An 18,522-nucleotide genomic window follows, 5' to 3' on the forward strand; every position below is an offset into this window, starting at 1 on the left:
ATCTTAATGAAGTTTCCAGGATTCAGTTCACTGGATAATAAAGCCAAATAGGTATTTTTATCATGGTCCGGCTTCTTAGCTTCATTGCATGCAGTGATGTAGAGTGAATTAAATGTATGGGTTTGGTGTGGGGGTATTTTGGTGATTTAATAAATAAGGAGTAACCAAAATGTTTTGAAAGGCAAGAAAGGAAGTAGAAAAATCCATTTTGAAATGTTTTTTTTTAAAAAAAAAAAGAAAATGCTTACTCTACATTTTTTTCATGGTCAAAATTTTGACAGGATGTTAGTCTTGTACAGAGGAAACCAGTTGCAGGTACAGAACCTTTTACATATGATGGAAGAAATTGCAGTAAGTCACTTTGTATTCCAGTGCAGACTGGTCAGTGGGGTTTTGCTATGTTTTGCTATGTTAATCTTCTTTGCACACCTCTGAAAAAGTTCCTTCAGTTAAAGTTGGTGTGGCTATGCTGACCTCAGCAATAGTAGAGTTTTCCTTTTAGGTTGGATTTGAGCTGGGCAACATTCTGCTAAGCTTCTAGTTTTCAGGTTGTAGTCCCTAGCCCCCTTCCTGCCTTTGGACCACAATGGCCTCCACGACATGATGACTAAGAACATCTTATTATTTCAGATGTGTAAAAGTCTATGAAAAATCCAAGGATGTTCACTGCTCCACTGTAGAGAAAAAAAAATAAAGGGGCGTGGGGGGAGGAGAAAAGAGAGAGACACCTATGAAATGCAGGAGGCTGAGAATAAACTGCAGAAACCACCCCCAGCCTATTGTTTCTGGCAGTTCTGTCTGGCCTGGGTACGTGCTGCCATCCATCCTGTTTGAGGTAATGCTCCTACTGGTGGAGCCTCCTCAGTGTTCTTGGTAGTGGGAAATTTTTCGTGGTGGAAAGAAAAGAGTGAAGAAATTGCACAGAATAAAATGATAACTGGCACTGGGGAGCCATGAACTGATTTTGATTGCAGGTGGCTTTCCAGTTTCTTGCTTAAATAATTTTTTGACTGGAAGCGGAACAGAACTGATCCTCTTATGATTACTCACTGGCACTTTCATTTATTTTGAAGGTGCAATTCTTAATGATTAGGGATGCTTGGTGGGGGAGTCGTTCTTCAAAGCCTTGATTTCCAGACTAGAAGACTCATCAGACAACTATTAAACTGTTCCTTTCCTTCAGCCGTCAGATGATCTAAGGGGTTGTATGCCAGTAAAGGTTGTATTGGCGCCTGGAAGTTTAAGACGGTGACCAAGTGAAGAGAACAAAGCAGGATTTTCACAAGACACATTAAATTTGGCAGTAGCTGGATCCCAGCTCCCTTAGACTGCTGCTTGTGATTCCCACCAAGGGAAAACCCTGCTCCAGGAAAATAGTCAAAACTTGACATTTTCCATGTTGGCTTTCTCCGTTCATCTCTACTCAATTCTTTCCGCATGATATCTAAATCGTTCAAATAGAGTGATCCTGTTTCGATTGCTATCAAAGGGTCTTCAGTTCATACATAAGACCATTTACCACCTCTTCCTGTACTTCATGGTCATTTTTTGGAAACCTTTTTGTCAGGATTGCGGTTATTCTCGTTTTCTGTGGTTCTGAACTGATAACAGTAATATTTGCCCTTAATACTGGGGACTGACCATCTTTCTCTGTATAAACTTGGCTTGCTTCAAGCAAAACCCCCACACTTCAGTGATTCCAAGAAAAAAGGAACATAACCACAAGGTTTCCCTGAAGATTTTGAATACAGCTGATTCACTTAACCTCAAGGATAATAAATTATGGAAAAATTTGGACTCCTTCCATGTATTCACCATGTTCTGTAATAAAGCTGAATCCTTTTTTTTTTTTTTTTTCCTGACAGAGACTGGAGCAGACAGTGTTCAGTCAGCTCAAGTGTGCTGTTGAGCGTGTTTGTGGAATGCATAATACCACTGTTTTGAGACTTGATTATTCTGTCTGACTTGTTTCTAATGCCTTAGACTTGCATGCTATTACAGGAAGGCAGAATATATTGTAAAGCAGAAAATTTTGTTCTTAAAGAGCAAATACTCCTCTTCAGGAAAAATAAAAAATCTAGAAGTGTCTTGCTAGGCAACAGACAAGAGCAGTGATGTCTTTAGTAAAGTTTTATTAAAGGACTTCAAAGAAGTCATCCTAATAATTTAATGACATAGAATCATAGAATATCTCAAGTTGGAAGGGACGTATAAGGATCATCGAGTCCAAGTCCCTGCTCTTTGCAGGACTACCTAACACTAAATCATACGACTAAGACACTCCTTGAACTCTGACAGGCTTGGTGCTGTGGGGAGCCTATTCCAGTGGTTGCTCCCCCTCTCAGTGAAGAACTTTTCCTAATGTCCAGTCTGAACTTCCCCTGACACAGCTTCATTCCATGTCCTTGTGTCCTGTCGCTGGTCACCAGACAGAGGAGATCAGCACCTCTCCCTCCACTGCCTCCCTCCTTCAGGAAGACATAGGTTGCTTTGGAGCAATGGACTAGATTCTTACTGAGGAAAGATGACCTCCTCTACGATCATTTTATCATTTCCACCACAGAAAGTATCTTCTCTTCTTGTGGCACTTAGTGATGTCAAACACTTGTTGTCTGTGCTAGGGCATATGAAAGCTGCATAATAATGTTCTGCACCTTAGATAAGCCTGTTGTGTTGATGTAGTTAGAGTAAACACTTGAGCTTATGAACAGTGGTTTCAGTGTTTATGGTACTTATTCCTAAGTCCCTGATTTTTACTGTGCAACTCTCCTTTTTGTACTACTTTGTCATTTCTTAGTAGACAGTAGTTCATAGATTGGCTTACCTTGGTATTTCTCCATTGTTGCAATATTTATAACGCTGAATTTTTCTTTTGTTTTTCAACTAACCTAGTCTGATATGTAGTCTCTGAAAAGTGGCCCTGCGTGTGAAAGCAGCATCCTCTCTCAAATTCAGATTTCTAAGTGCCCAGTGTGGGAGTCATGCTTAGCAAGCTTTTCATGGCCTCTTCCTGTGTTAGAAAATCATCATCTTTCCTTCAGGTTTTCTGCAGAAATATTCTGACCTAGGTGCACGTTTTTTAGCACGTTTCTGCATACGTTAAGGCTCCTGTAGTATGGCCTCTGCTTTGCAAGCAGAAGGGAAGCAAGCCCAATTCTGTGATATGATGGCCAGTGAGAGCATGTGCAGGGCTTCGCAGGGTTAAGGAACTGGCCGGCGTACCCCAGAGCCTGCCCGCTCCACTCCATCACAGCTGCGTTTGTTGAGTTATTTTAGCGTTTTTTACTTAGGGTATGGAATGAATCATACAGCAGAAGGTTTCACTTTTATTACTGAAAACAAATACTCATTTTAAACTTGAACCCAAAAGAATTCAGACTATTGAATTGATGTGGCGTGCTGCGAATGCTGAGATCGGCTCTGGTTCGTGCTGAGGAGCAGAAGTAGGAGATGTGGCAGGAGGAGGGAGCTGGCTCAGCACGCGGCGTTTGGGGCAGTGTAAGGCAGTGGGGAATGTCTGCAGCTTTCCTTCCGCTGCTCTTCATTTGTAAGTTGTTCTGACCTGGTTTCAAATCAGTACTCTTAACTTCCTTGATCACTTGTGTCTGGCAGTCGGTTTCTATCGCTGTTAGTTGCTTCTGGATTTGAGCAAGCAACTGCCGTGAAAAAGACCTTTATAAAACGGGCCAAAATTGTACTACTGTCTTTTAAGTGGATACAGTAGTAACTAGACTGTGCTGTTAAAAACCAACATTCTGAGAACAGAAATCAAACCTGCAGGATGTGTGTCCAAAGCCAGGGATATTTTGGTGTAATTTTAATCATTAAAAAATTACAAAGGAAGGAAAATGCAGTATGCATACTAAGAACATAGATTACTGATACAGAAAGGTGAAATTGGTTAAGTTATTGGCTCCTTAATTTTAAAGAATGTCTCAAAAAAGTTTCCATAATATACCTTAGACACTCTTGATGCTGCTCTGTAAGATACTGTATAAACTCTGACTGTAATGATGTGCTTTCTCAAGAGACGGTGGTAATTCAAATCTTCTCTAGAGCAAAATGGGCTATGATATGCTAAAGATATAGTTAATATGTATGTAGTTAATATTCCTTTTTATTTGGGTAAACATAAACTGCCAATGTTTGGGGGAGGCGAGAAATATATATGACTATTAACGTATCCTTATTAATACCAATTATAAAAGTCTAAAGTTTTGTTACTCCTGCTTTTGAACAAATTAGTAGTTTTCATATAACGTTTATGGTATTTCTCATGTGTTAATTTGTTTAGACAACAGAAAGTGCTTTTTAGCAAACACCACCTGTTTTAGCATGGATCAAAATGAAACATTTTTCCTGACACAATGAGAAAAACCTTAAGAGTTATTTTTATCAACAACAGTGGCAGTGTTTCAGCTTAATTAATTACAAAGAGGCGACAGTTGCTGTGAACTATGTAGTAAGAGCCTGATCCTACAGGAGAGTTAAATCCTAAATCAGTGTGGATGGAGAGGCACTAACAGAGCTTTCCTTGCTCCTCTCCCAGGGGCAACCCTGGGTTTACCTGAAATGCTTATTTTCAAGTCCATCTTACTGGATTTGGAATAGCTACTTTATTGGAAAGCCATACACAACTCTGTTACTAGTTTGTGAACTGAATTACTTCCCTGGCAATTGGAATCAGATCAGAGGAATGGATAATAGAAATTATCCTGAATATAGGGAATCAGCCAAATTATGGCATTGAAGTAATCAATTTGGTCGTTCAAAGGACGGGTATTTGTGTCAAATGGATAGAAAGATGGGTTTCTGGTATGCTCCAGAGGGTGATTTAGTTGGCCATAGAAAAGTTACTGTTCAGGCTTTTGTAGTTGTGCGAACTCTTGTAAGATTGCAGTACATACAAGAACAAATTTGGGGTATTACGAGTAACCTTTAGATGAATTGGAAGCCTTTTGACTCAAGTTTTCGTAACTTCATAACCTATGCTAGAAAAGCATAGAAAAAACAGAAGACAAAACGCTTCTGCAAAGTAATCCTGACTTTTTATTGTACATGGAAATTCATCACACTCTCACACACAAACTTCTCCTTCCTGCCTCCTGGATCCAGAAATCTCTGTTTTTTCTGGCACTCCGAAAAACAATGTGACACAGTGTCCTTTTGGCTGGATTGACAAGAGAAGAGCTCTTTGGCGCCAAATTGTGTTTTATTCCCACTAGCCTGCATTGCCCCAGAGGCAGTATCTGCTGCCTATTCAACACCCCAGGAATGGAGATGCTCATGAGTGGGACATGCTTTTTACAGTCCTCCTCCATGTGACATTTGCATACCTTTTAGGCACTTGTAAAAATGATTCTGATATGCCGTACCGATGTAAGGTTGGAGCAGAGGTATTTTTGCTGTCTCTGGTATGAGGATGACTGAGAGGGGAGGCATGTGTGGCCCAGGGGGAACTTACAGACTTGCTGCAAGGTTTCACCTTCTGCTGGGACATGTTGGGAAAGCTCCTGGTTAATCCTTTGGAAGAAGGGTTCAGGAAGGACAGTTACAGGGAAGACAGCCTACGGGTGTGCATGGGAGGGCATATTTTATATATCAGTGTGTGCTTGTAAGTAATGGGTAAAAAGTCTGAAATTGTTGCCTTTTTAAATTGTAGCTAACTAAAAAGGGAGCACTGAAAAATTTTAGAAACTTTTTTTTTCTGAAGCTTTTCATCTGAATTAAAAGAGCATCTTGAAGGGGTAAGTGTAATTACATCAGAATACAACTCCCATTCAGTCAATACTGTTTGGGAACAAAAAAGTAGCTTGGAGGTTGGGGAAAACCCATGTTAGAAGGGAGATAGGTGAATGCTTGTCAACTCCATCAGACCAAAATCTGATGAAGGTCTTTGATACTTTATTATTTAAGAAATCTTTTTGAGGTTAATTGTGTTCACTTGCTTAAAATGTACAAGGATGCAGCTGACAGTTTTTGTCATGCAAATAATTGAATGCCATGATTGATTAATTAAAGCTGCCTTGGCCCATTTAGTTTTATGCTAAAATGACAATGTGCATCTAATCTTTTATCAAAAATGTAACCAAAACAGATTAGGTTTTTTTCTCTAGTTAATCAAAAATTAAAGCAGAGGGTATTTATTTTCCTTGAATTATTTGACACCTGGGATAGATTTACACTGGTTCTATGGATTGGCAAGTTTTAAAGTTGTATTGGATGACTTTTGTTTATCTCCATCTTTCTTCTTTTTGTAGGAAATTCCACTTATTTGGATGACCATGGACCACCCCCTCAAAAGGTGAGCTGCTGTTGTTTGGTGTTTGATTTCTTCTTGCTTTTTTGATTTGGGTGTTCACCTAATTGTATGTTTACTTGTGTGCAAAGCAACTCTGCTGAGTTTACATCAACAGCACTTGACCTTTCTGACTTTTCCCCCCCAGTGTTTTCAGGCATTTGTAAGTAACTTGGGTTAAATCTCTGTATGATTAAACTAATGAAATTTTTGTCATCAAGTCAAGGGGAGGCAAGATTTTAGTGATGTTTTGTCTCATTCATGCAAAAACAAGACACTGCAGTTGGAGTTAATAAGGCAAATGAAGATGGCCTTTTTACTGGCAGCAGTTCCTACAACGTGGGCTGTGCTGCAGGTGTAATGCTTTCAATCAGAGCAGTAGGATATGTTTAAAGAATGTGCATAATGAGCCCTTTTATAGGGATAGGGTACACTGTTCCCATCACGTATGACTGTGCAGCATTGACTTCGCCCTCACCGTCATCATGACACCTTATGACATTTCAGGTGAGGACCAGCATCGTGATGGTTTCTTCAAGAGGAAAAAGTGGAAGCAGGCATTTAGAGTCTCTTGTTTTGTTTCTTCAAGAGGAAAAAGTGGAAGCAGGCGTTTAGAGTCTCTTGTTTTGTTTACTTTTGGTTTACTGTCTGTGGGTTTATTCTCTAAAACATGATTTGCTACTATCTTGTGTTTTGTCTTTCCATACAAGGTGGCTATTATAATTCCTTCTGTATAGTAGCTTTAACAAAAAAAAAAAAAGACAACTGTTACTTTGCCATGTTCTAATTTCTCCAGACTCACTTCTATTTCTGTAAGTACAGTGTAGTATCTTACTGAGGTATTTGGGTAGAACTAACTGTGGTTTTGAAGACTTTATGCTGTGCAGTGGCAACACTTGAAGGTGCAGCTTTTCTGAAAGTTTCCTTTCCAAATTATGCGAAATTCTTACTGTTACTTGTAAAATACCAAAGCAGAAAGAGGGTGGGAGATACTGTGATTATGTATATGATAATAATTAGCTATAGGCTAATTTTATATAATATAGCCTATGGCTTTCTTTTATATGAAACTTTTCAAATAGTATTGTTTTAATAGAATTTAGATGCCTGAATGCTTTTGTAAGCCCTGTTGGTATTTAAGTAGAAATTTTACCTGTTTCAAGAACTCCGTGTGAAAGGGTGAGATTCCGTGGTCACTTCTAGCCAAAAAGTGTAGTCTGCTGATGAAAGGGTCATTTTTTCCTCGGCAGTGCAGGATTCCCACTGGGCTGATGTGCATGGGCTAGAGAAGTTACTGAAAACACGTCTGTCTTCTAGTTTAGTTTTCAGACATTATTTCCCTGATGTGGCCCACCGTGAATGCTAGTGGAGCAGGTGAGAGTGAGGAGTTAAGAGGGTGGAGGCGAGAAGCCACTATCTTTGGTGGTAGTCCTCGCTCCTCTCTGTTCAAACTGACTATGAAATCACACCCTGAGCCACCAGGCGTTGAGTTTGAACGCTCAACCATGTGTGTGCATCACTGTGGTGAAACAGTTGGCTTTTGGTCAGCGGAAGGAGGGTAATGTGGAAAGTGATTCGGCTTAGCTTAATTATCAGTGAAAGCAAGCTACAATAATCTGGGTTTCTTAACCTTTTTGCTGCAAACTCTGTGTGCACAAGATCTGTAATTTTCAACTGATATGTGGAAATTTGTTACACTCTTAAAGTTCAGACAGCTCAGAGGGATGATGTACATCTGATTTTCTTCCTCTCAACACAAATTACTCACTTTTTCTGCATGCACAGTTACAAAAACAAACAGATGTAGACAGAAGTGACAAAATCAACATGTTAAGTTCATCATTACTGAGATGGGACGGGGGGTAATCTAAGGCTAAATGAACGTTTCACACTTAAAATTTATTTAGTACCCTCTTGTGCTCTTGAAAGATACTTTTTTGTTATTTGGGTACCATCTGCTTGTCTTGCCCAGAAGTACAGCAGCTTGCATGGAGTAAAGCATTATGTTTTTCAGGTCTCCACAGTGAATACTCAGCTCAGAAGAGTAAAGCAATGCTTATTCTGGACCTGTATTTTTCATGCTTGCCTTACCATTAAGAAATGCTTAGCTGTGCCATTAAGGAAAAGGCTGTAATCTAGATAAGAGTTTTTAACCTTGAAAACTTTATTCAGATTTTGGTCCTTTTACTTCAGGAATTTTGTGTTACCAATTAATGGTGCTGTAGGTGGGAGCTATACTCCAATGGGAGTAGCAGTTGGACAGATTTATTTAATCCAGACACTTTCCTGTTTACATTATGGACATTTCTTTTGCCTATCTAAAAATGTAATTTGGGGCTATGTTCACACAGCTTTATCCAGCTACAGCTCAGCTGTCTGTAGAAAGGTCAGCTGGTTAGGTACCTACACGATTGATTGATTGGTTATATAGGTAGTCTTTGATTACCTACTTAGTAAAGTTTTTGGGCTTCCTCTGTAATCATCCTCACTCCTGAAAGCTTGGTGAATAGCTCAGTGAAATAACAGGCTATAGCCTCGTATAAGTTACAGGTATTTTGCTTTTTGAAGTACCTGCCTGTGTTTAGAAACATTGATAAAAGATGGGTGCACACATTTTTATCATGCCTTGGACAACATGTGGGCAAGCCTGCTTGTTCTTGGGTGGGTTTTTTTGTTTTGTTTTTCATTCTCCTAATCAAAACATGGGCGGGGATTAGTAAAAGGGCAGATAATTCCTGGTATTTGCTTAGAGTCATGTTTTGCATGGAGATGCTCTTGCTTTGTAAATCTCACGGATTGCATTATTGGCTAAGTGCAATTATCTACCCTCCTACAGCTTCAGCTCTGAACTGTGAACTCTGCCTGTGTGAGTGAAACTAATTCACTGTAATTGTCATCATCTTTCAGGTAGCCTCTAGTCATATGAGGTTAGATCATTAAGGTCAATGAGTGGTTTAATTTGACTTACGAAAAGGTGTCAGAAGAAATTAATCCTGAATCCAACATTTAAAATATTTCATTACAAATAGTATTTTCAGTTGTGATCTTCACAAAGCACAGACGAAATGATGCACCTTTATTAATAGCATGTGTAATGCACAGATGAAAAAGCCCTCAGTTTGTTTCTTTCAATCCTGGCAGTCACTTACCCTGGGAAGCATACCCTTGCCCTGCCGCATTCAACTGTGGTCAGTCCTATGTGGCACTATTATGTGAAGCTCTCCAGCGTTTTCCTAATGCCTGCCGTATTCATCAGAGGGATTTACAGCATGCCCTGAATGAAATGAAAACACGAGAGGGGGATTTGGTAGGTTTAGGAAGTAAGTCTTAGAGTCAAAAGGATTCTAATTTTATGTGTCTGCTTAAAAATGCTTAAAAGCTAGAAATCGAGATAATGAACAACAGTCCATTGCCCGGGGTTGAAATGACTGATAGCTAATATTGGCGGTATGTAGTTAGCTGTAGTGGAAGGCCACCAACAGTTGATATGCACTGGACTGTAGCTGTTTTGCAGAGTACATTCCAGTGTTTTGTTGGAAATCATATTAGCTTTGGCTTTTCGTCATGGCTAGGTGCCAGAACTGGTTTTGTTGAATACTGTGGGTTTTTTCTCCCAGTGGAAGAACTGAAAATAGCACTTGTTCTCTGAACAAGGAATAGCATCATCACATTTCAGGAGATCAGGGTACTGGGCTGTTTTTTCAAATAAAGGTGACAGCAGCAATTTTCTCAGTGCAAGCAGAGAAGGAAAGCTTTGCTCACTGCTGTACATTAACTTTGCTGGCATGGTTCTGGTTCTCCCTTTAAGGCCAGTTGAGCCAGCTTTTCAAGTCTTCCCCCAGTAAAGGTTTACTTGACTGTTAAAGGTTAGCAGTGGTAATCCTTGCCAGTGGTATGAAGGTACTGTGTCTGCCATAGGTCACTCTTTGGTCCTTAGGCACCAAAGACTTGACCAGAGATTGACTAATCCTAGATTTTCGTGAGTTCTAAGACAGATCTCTGTGTGCTTCTCTGCAGGTAGATGCAACCTCCACTAACCCTAGCACAGCTCTGGTCTTGCTAGTGTTAGTATGTGACAGATAAAAAGAGAATATAGTTGAGCCAAACGTAACCTCCTACCCGGTCAGTAAGAGCTAACTCTTCAAGTTAAAGCACTTGAATTTCCTAGTTCAAATCTCTACCTCCTTGGATTTTTTATACACATCTGAAAAATATAAATTTTAAGGTTTTTGCAAAGTGATCATTTGTTTATCCTTTCTCTGTAGATTGGACTCTAAATGATGCCTATAGATGATGCTACTCTGTTTTTAAAAAATACCTGTGAAATTGGTGTTCATTAGTGACTGATGGTGTTCGGTTGATATATTTCATGTCTGAGCATTTCAGCAAATAAAATGGGTGTATTTTGTTCCAGTACTTAGGCTGGCTATTTCTTTAGCAAAACTTCCTGAGGTTTTATTCCTGCATCCAACGTGGAGAAGCTGACCTTTGAGGACAAACGATGCGATCTTTATCAAACCTACTGTTGTTATTGATTGAAAGCTTTTCCCCTGAGAACTTGGCAAGAGCATCAGGATATGTCCGTCTTTTGGTGCAGCTGATATATACGTGTAAAGGAGCTGTGCACATAGATGACAGATAAATTACATTCAAGTGGTCTATTCTCCTTTTCTTGACGGTTTTCCCATGGGATGCCTGTCACAGACCCAGTATATTCTGGCAGCTGTTTAGGTGTCAGCAAAGCCCTAGGCTTAGCATGTGTGCGACAGTGCTTCAAAGCTTTAAGTGAATACAAAAACGGATGTGGGTCAGGATGAGGTCAAAATGAAAAGAAATAAAATGCATACACAAAGTAAGTTTGATCTGATTTTATTGGTTTGAAGCTGGAAAGTGGATAAATACCCTTTTCACCATTCTTTCAGTTCTTACCTAGTACTTATGTAGATAATTGTTCGTGTTTTCCTTATGGATCAAGACTGTGGGAAAAGATAGCAGAATCCTTGAGTGGCCTTTGGGATGTATATACTTGTCACCCTCTGTTGTCAAGTAGGTTTTTTTATTTTATTTGACTTTAAATCTTACTAAAAGTTGATGTCAGCATTGCCCCCATTACACTGAGGTTTTAGGTTCATCAGGTTTATGTCAGCTTTATTATTTCCAATTCTTTTGGTAACAGTACTAAGATAACAGCCAAGAGCTGTGCATTTTTCTTTTAGTTTTGCTTTATGTTTTGGGGGTTTTTTTAGTGGATACTTCCTGTTTCATTGGAACTTGTGGTTTAGTTCTAGCCGTCTTTTCTGAGAACATGGTTTTACCCCTTCAGCGCTCTACAGTCTTAAGTGATTGATTTTTTTAGGGTTGAAGTGCTTGATTTTAAAAAACACAAAACAAAAGAACAAGATTTGTTTCCTATTATGTACCTGCTTATCAGGGATTTTAAGAGCATGAATAGTAGTGTGTGTGTTTTTGATAGAGTTGAAATTCTCTGTTTAGCTGGTTTGAAACAAATGGTGGATAATCTTTGAAGCCATCTATGCAGGGCAGGGTGGGAGGAGATTTCAGTGATTAAAAAAGCCCTATACTGCTTGTAAAATGAAGAGTTGTTTATAAGATGATCATGCAGTGCAAAAGTTTTCAGCTAGCAAAAATTGTCAGAATTTAGAAACGCTAAAATAGAGTAAGTAATTTCCTGTGGTTACCAGACTCAATACATGGCTGATAAAATCAAATTATTAAGACAATTCAGTAAGTGCCTTAACCACAAAGATCCACTTTATAGTTTGAAGTACTGTTTTACTGTATAACTGAGCATTTGAGCCTAGTACAGTCAATAAAATACTGTGATTTTAAATAACAAAATATTTCTCCACTTCCCTCAGTTTATTAAAGGCAGTGTAAAATAATGGTAGAAATATTGGGAATAATTGTTTTATGTTCTTTTTAAATTGTGTTCTTCTTCCTTAATAACTAACAGTATCTCAAGGGAAGACAAATCTGATTTTTCCAGATTTCCCCATTGTCTGTTATTTATAATCGGTTGGAGTCCTGCTGAAACTACAAGTGGTGAATGATATAGCACACTAGTATTATAGAGATGTTACCAAAAGCTAGAATTGAATCTATACTATTAAGTGTGAATTGGGTCATAAAAATATTTCAATAGTACTGGAGTACTAATTTCTGTTTGGTTTTCTTCAGGACAAGAAATTATTTTATTCTCTTATTTACCAAAATAGAGAAGATGATTACTTATTTTTTTAATATTTCTTCGGTTTATAGTATATCAGAAAGGTGTTGATATGGGGAGGCTGACTGATAGTAAATGGACAGTACAAAGAGACTTGGGATATTAAAGCTAGACTGCCTGTCATAAGGAGATAAATATGTGAGGTATACTGTGCATGCTGACACCTTGCAAAAATTTGAACAGTAGTGAATTGGCTTTCTACTGGGCCTGACATTTTTAGCCTCTCAATTTTGAAAGACTTTGGGAGACTGGTCTTGTGGGGATGCAGGTTTTGTGAGTGCAAGTAGTCTGTTATTTTCATCCATTTAATTTCAAAGACGCTTGGAAAGTACTTCATCTTTTGGTTTGTACCTTGTCAGGCAGTGTGCATAATTAAAGGTGAATTTTGCTTACCATTGCTAAAAAACTGTCCAAGGCATTAGTATCCCCACTTCCAAAGCTACTAGAGCTCTGTGTCTTCACTGAAATTTAGGACATAATCCATTCTGAGCTGATTTTTGTTCACCTGCAAAGCATCCGTGCAGATTATTTCACAGCATGTGAATATCTCTTATGGATTACGGTTTTAAATTTCCAGCTGTCCAATACATTCCCCTCTTCTTCGCCTTCTTTCCATGATAGGAAGGTATTCATAAACTAACATAGCGTAGGATGAGGTAATAAGCAATGTATTGGGTTTGCATGGCAAGGTTTTGGTAGTGGGGGGGCTACAGGGGTGGCTTCCTTGAGAAGCTGCTGGAAGCTTCCCCTGTGTCCGACAGAGCCAATGCCAGCTGGCTCCAAGATGGAGCCACCACTGGCCAAGGCTGAGCCCATCAGTGGCAGTGGTAGCGCCTCTGGGAGAACAGATTTAAGAAGGGGAAAAAAAACCTGCACAGCAGCAAGTGCAGCTGAAGAGAGGAGTGAGAACATGTAGGAGAAACAGCCCTGCAGACCCCCAGGTCAGTGCAGAAGGAGGGGGAGGAGATGCTCCAGGCGCCGCAGCAGAGATTCCCCTGCAGCCCGTGGGGAAGACCATGGTGAGGCAGGCTGTGTCCCTGCAGCCCAGGGAGGTCCACGGTGGAGCAGATCTCCACCTGCAGCCTGGGGAGGACCCCATGCCGGAGCAGGTGGGTTCCCGAAGGAGGCTGTGACCCCGTGGGAAGCCCACGCTGGAGCAGGCTCCTGGCAGGACCTGCGGGTCTGTGGAGAGAGGAGCCCACGCTGGAGCAGGTCTTCTGGCAGGACTTGTGACCCCGTGGGGGACCCACGCTGGAGCAGTCCGTGCCTGAAGGACTGCAGCCTGTGGGAAGGACCCACGTTGGAGAAGTTCGTGGAGGACTGTCTCCCGTGGGCAGGACCCCACTGTGGAGCAGGGGGAGAGTGATGAGTCCTGCCCCTGAGGAGGAAGGAGCGGCAGAGACAATGTGTGATGAACTGACCCCAACCCCCATTCCCCATCACCCTGCGCTGCTGGGGCAGGGGAGGAGGTAGAGAAAATTGGGAGTAAAGTTAAGCCTGGGAATACGGGAGGAGTGAGGGGGGAAGGTGTTTTTAAGATTCAGGTTTATTTCTCATTATCCTACTCTCGTTGATTGGCAATAAATTAATTTCCCCCAAGTTGAGTCTGTTTTGCCCGTGATGGTAAATGGTGTGTGATCTCTCCCTGTCCTTATCTCAACCCACGAGCTTTTTATTATATTTTCTCTCCCCTGTCCAGCTGTGGGGGGAAGTGATAGAGCAGCTTTGGTGGGCACCTGACGTCCAGCCAGGGTCAACCCACCACAACCACTCAGTCATGGCTGCTTGCATTATCTTTTTATTAGGAAGTGATAGATTATAATGCTGAAGTCCAATTACAGCTGGGTCTGGATGACCTAAACCTTCAGTGGAAAAACAAAAATCTGCCATTCTCGATAGGGCTAGCATGATGAACTGATTTGGTTGATGTTGCTAAGCCTTGTGACTCAGTTGAGTAACACTCATGATTTTACCACCATTTTTATATTTGTTGATGCTGTTCTTAAATTCTGAACTGTTAGTATTAAACAGTTCTGAAAGAATCTCAGTTGGCCTGAAAAAAAAGGGTTTTTTCTAGGTACGATGTTTGAAGAAAAAAACATGAAAACATGGAACTTGGGATGCTGTAGAGGCTTGCAAAACTGAAAAAAAACCCAAACAAATCAGAATTCTAGTATTATTTTGAAAGCTTCATGATTTTGAAGAAGAGCTGGTAGGTCCTGGCAGTCTTCTACTCAGGCTTTACAAAACTATCAAGTGTAGTTCAGGAAACAGTAAATAATGGTGAAGTACTCTAATAAGGGCTGTGAGCTCTAATCAAAAATGAGATTGTAGACTTGCCTGTGAGTGGTCAACAGTAGAGTCAAAGAGGACAGGGTGTCTTGACTGGGCTGAAGGGGTCTGTGTGAGAGTGGTGGTATCGTGGTAATTCAGGCGAAGGAGGGCTTTGGGCAGGTAATGTAAGGATAGGGCAGTACAGGTATAAATAAGTAATTCTCGGGACAGCACCCATGACACCCCGGTGTCCTAGCGGAGTGTGGAGGCCTTTGCTGCTGGCACCATTGGGAATTTTGAGCAGATGCAGGGAGAAGCTCCCTCCATTGAAATGGAAAGGAATCCTGCCTTGGTCAGCAGGAATGAGCTTTGGTTTGCCTGCGCAAGTCAGATCAATCATTTCAGATTGCAGAAGGGTGAAATGGGAGCACTTGATACTGGGCCTCGTCCATTATTGCCTCTGACATGTGTCATCTCCAACACCACAGGATCCACTTGTGACTTGGACGTGGACCGTGGTCAGTCGGGGAAGGTATTCTGGGCCTTTGAATAATTTTAGATGATACTGGGATTTCTGCTGTGTTCTGGCTCTGCCAGAAGAGTTGGCCAGCAGCATGTTGTCCTTCCTGTAGGTGCTTCCTGGCGTTGCTTCTTCCAGGTGGTGACATGTCATCAGGAACTAGATTTGAATCTCTTACTTGCAGAAGCAGTGATGGAAATTCAGTCCTTTTTTGTTCCTCTGAGCACGCAGAGCAAGAACACGGCAGAGCCAGCTCATCGGTAATGAACGTGTGGGTTACAGTCCAGCAGAACTGGCCTGTTTTACTAATCAAAATCCGGTTACAGCTATAAACCACCTCTATTTCATACTGCAATTGACTTACAAAGTGCCTGTGCAAAGTGCAGTGGGAAAGACAAGCATGCTGAAGATGTTAAAATAAAAAGTGAAACTACTGAAGGGGGCCTAAAGTAAAGGGCAGGAGGGCAAACTGAAACACAGTATGACAGAGTCTTGGCAATGGAGAAACCATGAGTGGTTGCACTAGCTGCAGCCTCGTAGATAGTCAACCACAATCAGTACAAAAGGGTTAAACCTTAATGTGAAGAAAGACAAGTGCATACAGAGGAATACATTATTTAGTCTACCACTCACCACATTCAAATCCAGTATTATTGGCTCCCGGGGTGAATTCATGAATATTGCATTGGAAGGCTAGGAACTAGTGTAAGGTAGTTAGGTTACTTAAGGGAACACTAGTGCCATGATGTATTATAAAAAGTTTTAAACCCAGGCTTAGCTACTTAATATCTCTCATTTTGTAAGTATCCAATATAAACATGTGGGTTGGATGGGATAGGATTTACTACTTAAACAGAGAATAACTGTGCCAGTGTGTTCTGTGCACATCACAGAGTGTACAAAACCCTGGGCTCAGGAGGAAAAACAGTAGTTTTAAACTTACAATTCAAATATATATATACATATAAAATGAAGCTGCTTTGGAGTTAAAATCTGGCTTGCACAAATTCTGCAGCTTAAGGGGTTTTTGATATTATGTGGAAAACCTTCCAGTGGAAAACTGGGTAATTAAAGTGACACCAAAATTCTTAACCTACCTGAATTCATGCTAGTTCCCTCAATGAATACCAGCATCAGTGAACTGTGTCCTTACATCATTTATCTCCTTTATCTTGTTATGAGATAAGTGCATACCAGTAAGGCAACTTCCACAATGTGATGAACTTTAGAAGAGATGAAAATACTGCTTTTCAACCAAAAACTAATGAAGGTCTTCCTGTTCTTTTTCTGTTGTAATTTGCATACACTCGTAGGGTAAAGAAGAAAAAGAGTGATGTCTTTCTGTTCTGCACCCCTCTCTATACTAGCAACAGTCCCATATGCTTTGATTCTTCTAGATGCCATCCTGAGATATATTAAAAAGGGACATCTGCAAGATAGGAAGGATAACTGTTCAGTTCTCCTTGGCACTACGGTGACAAGATACAGCACTATATCTAATTTTGGTCCCGGAAGAAGTGAACAAGTTGCAAACTACAGAGGAAAGAGAGAAGAATGAAGAGGAGGTTGAAAAGCGTGCTATGTTAAGAAATGGTGAAAGGAAAGGATTTGATCAATCTAGCAGGTGTTGGTTGTAACCCCCTCCCCAGGCAATTATCTGTTTGGTAGGGTGATTCCCTCTCACCTCCTTCATTCCTGAGAGGAGCCAGAGATGCCAGCACTTGCGTGCAGCGAGTGTTGCTGAGCGATGAGAGCCAGGAGTCCTGCTCACGCCTCCAGAGGCTGCCTAACATCAGTGACCACCTGAAACTGCTGAGTGAACAGAGCATCTGCTCTTTACCAACCTGCTTGAGTCTTTGCATACATGTACTGGATTTGAACATTGCTGTAACTTCATGTAGCTGAAATAAACCTGGTTCTGCACTCTATTTGGCAGGGAATCTTGTGCAGCAGATTGCAGAAGAAGTAGTTGTTCAGCTGAGAGCTGCTGTTATAGGAAGGTAAATCAAGTGTAATGTAATAAAAGGAGCAAAACGAAATATGTTGACAGGATGTGGCCAAAACTTTGAAAACTTGATTTTTGACCTTTTCTTTGTAATTTTCCCAGGTTGCTATTGATATTATCATAGTTTCCGTTTGCTGTATGTATAGGCATAGTATGTTGTAATAGGACCTGATCTGAGGCTTAACAGGGAGACTTAATATGCTTTGGACTGAGCTCTTTTTAAATTTGTACGGGTGCAGTACTTCACAGAAAAATTCTTGAAAGTTTTCATATTGGCTATACAGATCTGTTTTGTGGGACGCATCAGGAGCCATTAGCTTTGGCAGACACTTCATAGTAATGCTTTTCTTTAGTCTTAAGAAGTTTGAGGACTGTCTCTACAACCAGTCTCCTTTTGCTGTTTGTGCTCTATGCTTATGTTTCCAATTTATTTTGGTACTTAGGGATGTTGAATCATTAGAGAACACATTTTAACTTACTCTTCCAAATTTGTCAGCTGCTAAACAGATGAAATACATTGTTTGGGGCGGGGGAGCGGGGCGGGGGGGGGGGGGAAGTCATCCTTTTTCAATTAAATTAGTTGCTCAATGAAAATGCAACAGAAGAGACTTCTGTTTCTTCTTCTGCCTTATTTTCAGTGCTCCACTGCAGCTATATGGCTTTCAAACTTTGAAAACAAACAAATTTCACCCTTACCTTTCTTGTGGTTTCTAGTGTATTTTCAGTGACCGTAGAGGAGATCATGCTGTCTGGTGTGCTTCAGAGTTGGTTAATTCCAAAAGCTTGTCTCTGTCCGGTGTCACTACACTCTACAGGTGGATGTTGACATAACTGAATCTGTGTGGTTTAGCTGGGGAAGAAGGAGGCTAACTAGTAATTTATTTTGTTTTCTCTCTTTTTCATCTTTCAGTCATGTTTTCTGCTGACCTATCTTTGTGTTAGCAATTCTTCATTATAATTGCTTTAAAAGTGAGTAAGAATAAGTTGATATTTGTTTGGAATGTGATTTTGTGCAGCAGTTCCTGAAGTTAGGTTTGCAATACGTTATCTCTTAGTGGCCTTAGAGTTTGTCTTTAAATAGGCTGTGGCAGGCTTGTGACAAACCTCAATTAAAAAGAGGCATCCAATGGATCTAGGAAGATCTCAAAGCACGTGATTGAATTATCTGATCTGTCTTC

At 40.5% G+C, this 18,522-nt stretch overlaps 1 protein-coding gene across 1 annotated transcript in view; it reads left to right on the plus strand.

Moving 5' to 3' along the window:
• The window catches only part of UST (uronyl 2-sulfotransferase), a 169,713-nt gene that overhangs the window by 60,897 nt on the left and 90,294 nt on the right, over window positions 1–18,522 (plus strand). Inside the window, exon 2 of the mRNA XM_069786991.1 lies at window positions 6,261–6,304. Within this exon, the coding sequence (XP_069643092.1) occupies window positions 6,261–6,304 (44 nt within the window). The remainder of the gene's footprint in view (window positions 1–6,260; window positions 6,305–18,522) is intronic.

Source organism: Haliaeetus albicilla, chromosome 7, assembly GCF_947461875.1.
Source record: "Haliaeetus albicilla chromosome 7, bHalAlb1.1, whole genome shotgun sequence".
Lineage (NCBI taxonomy): Eukaryota > Metazoa > Chordata > Aves > Accipitriformes > Accipitridae > Haliaeetus > Haliaeetus albicilla.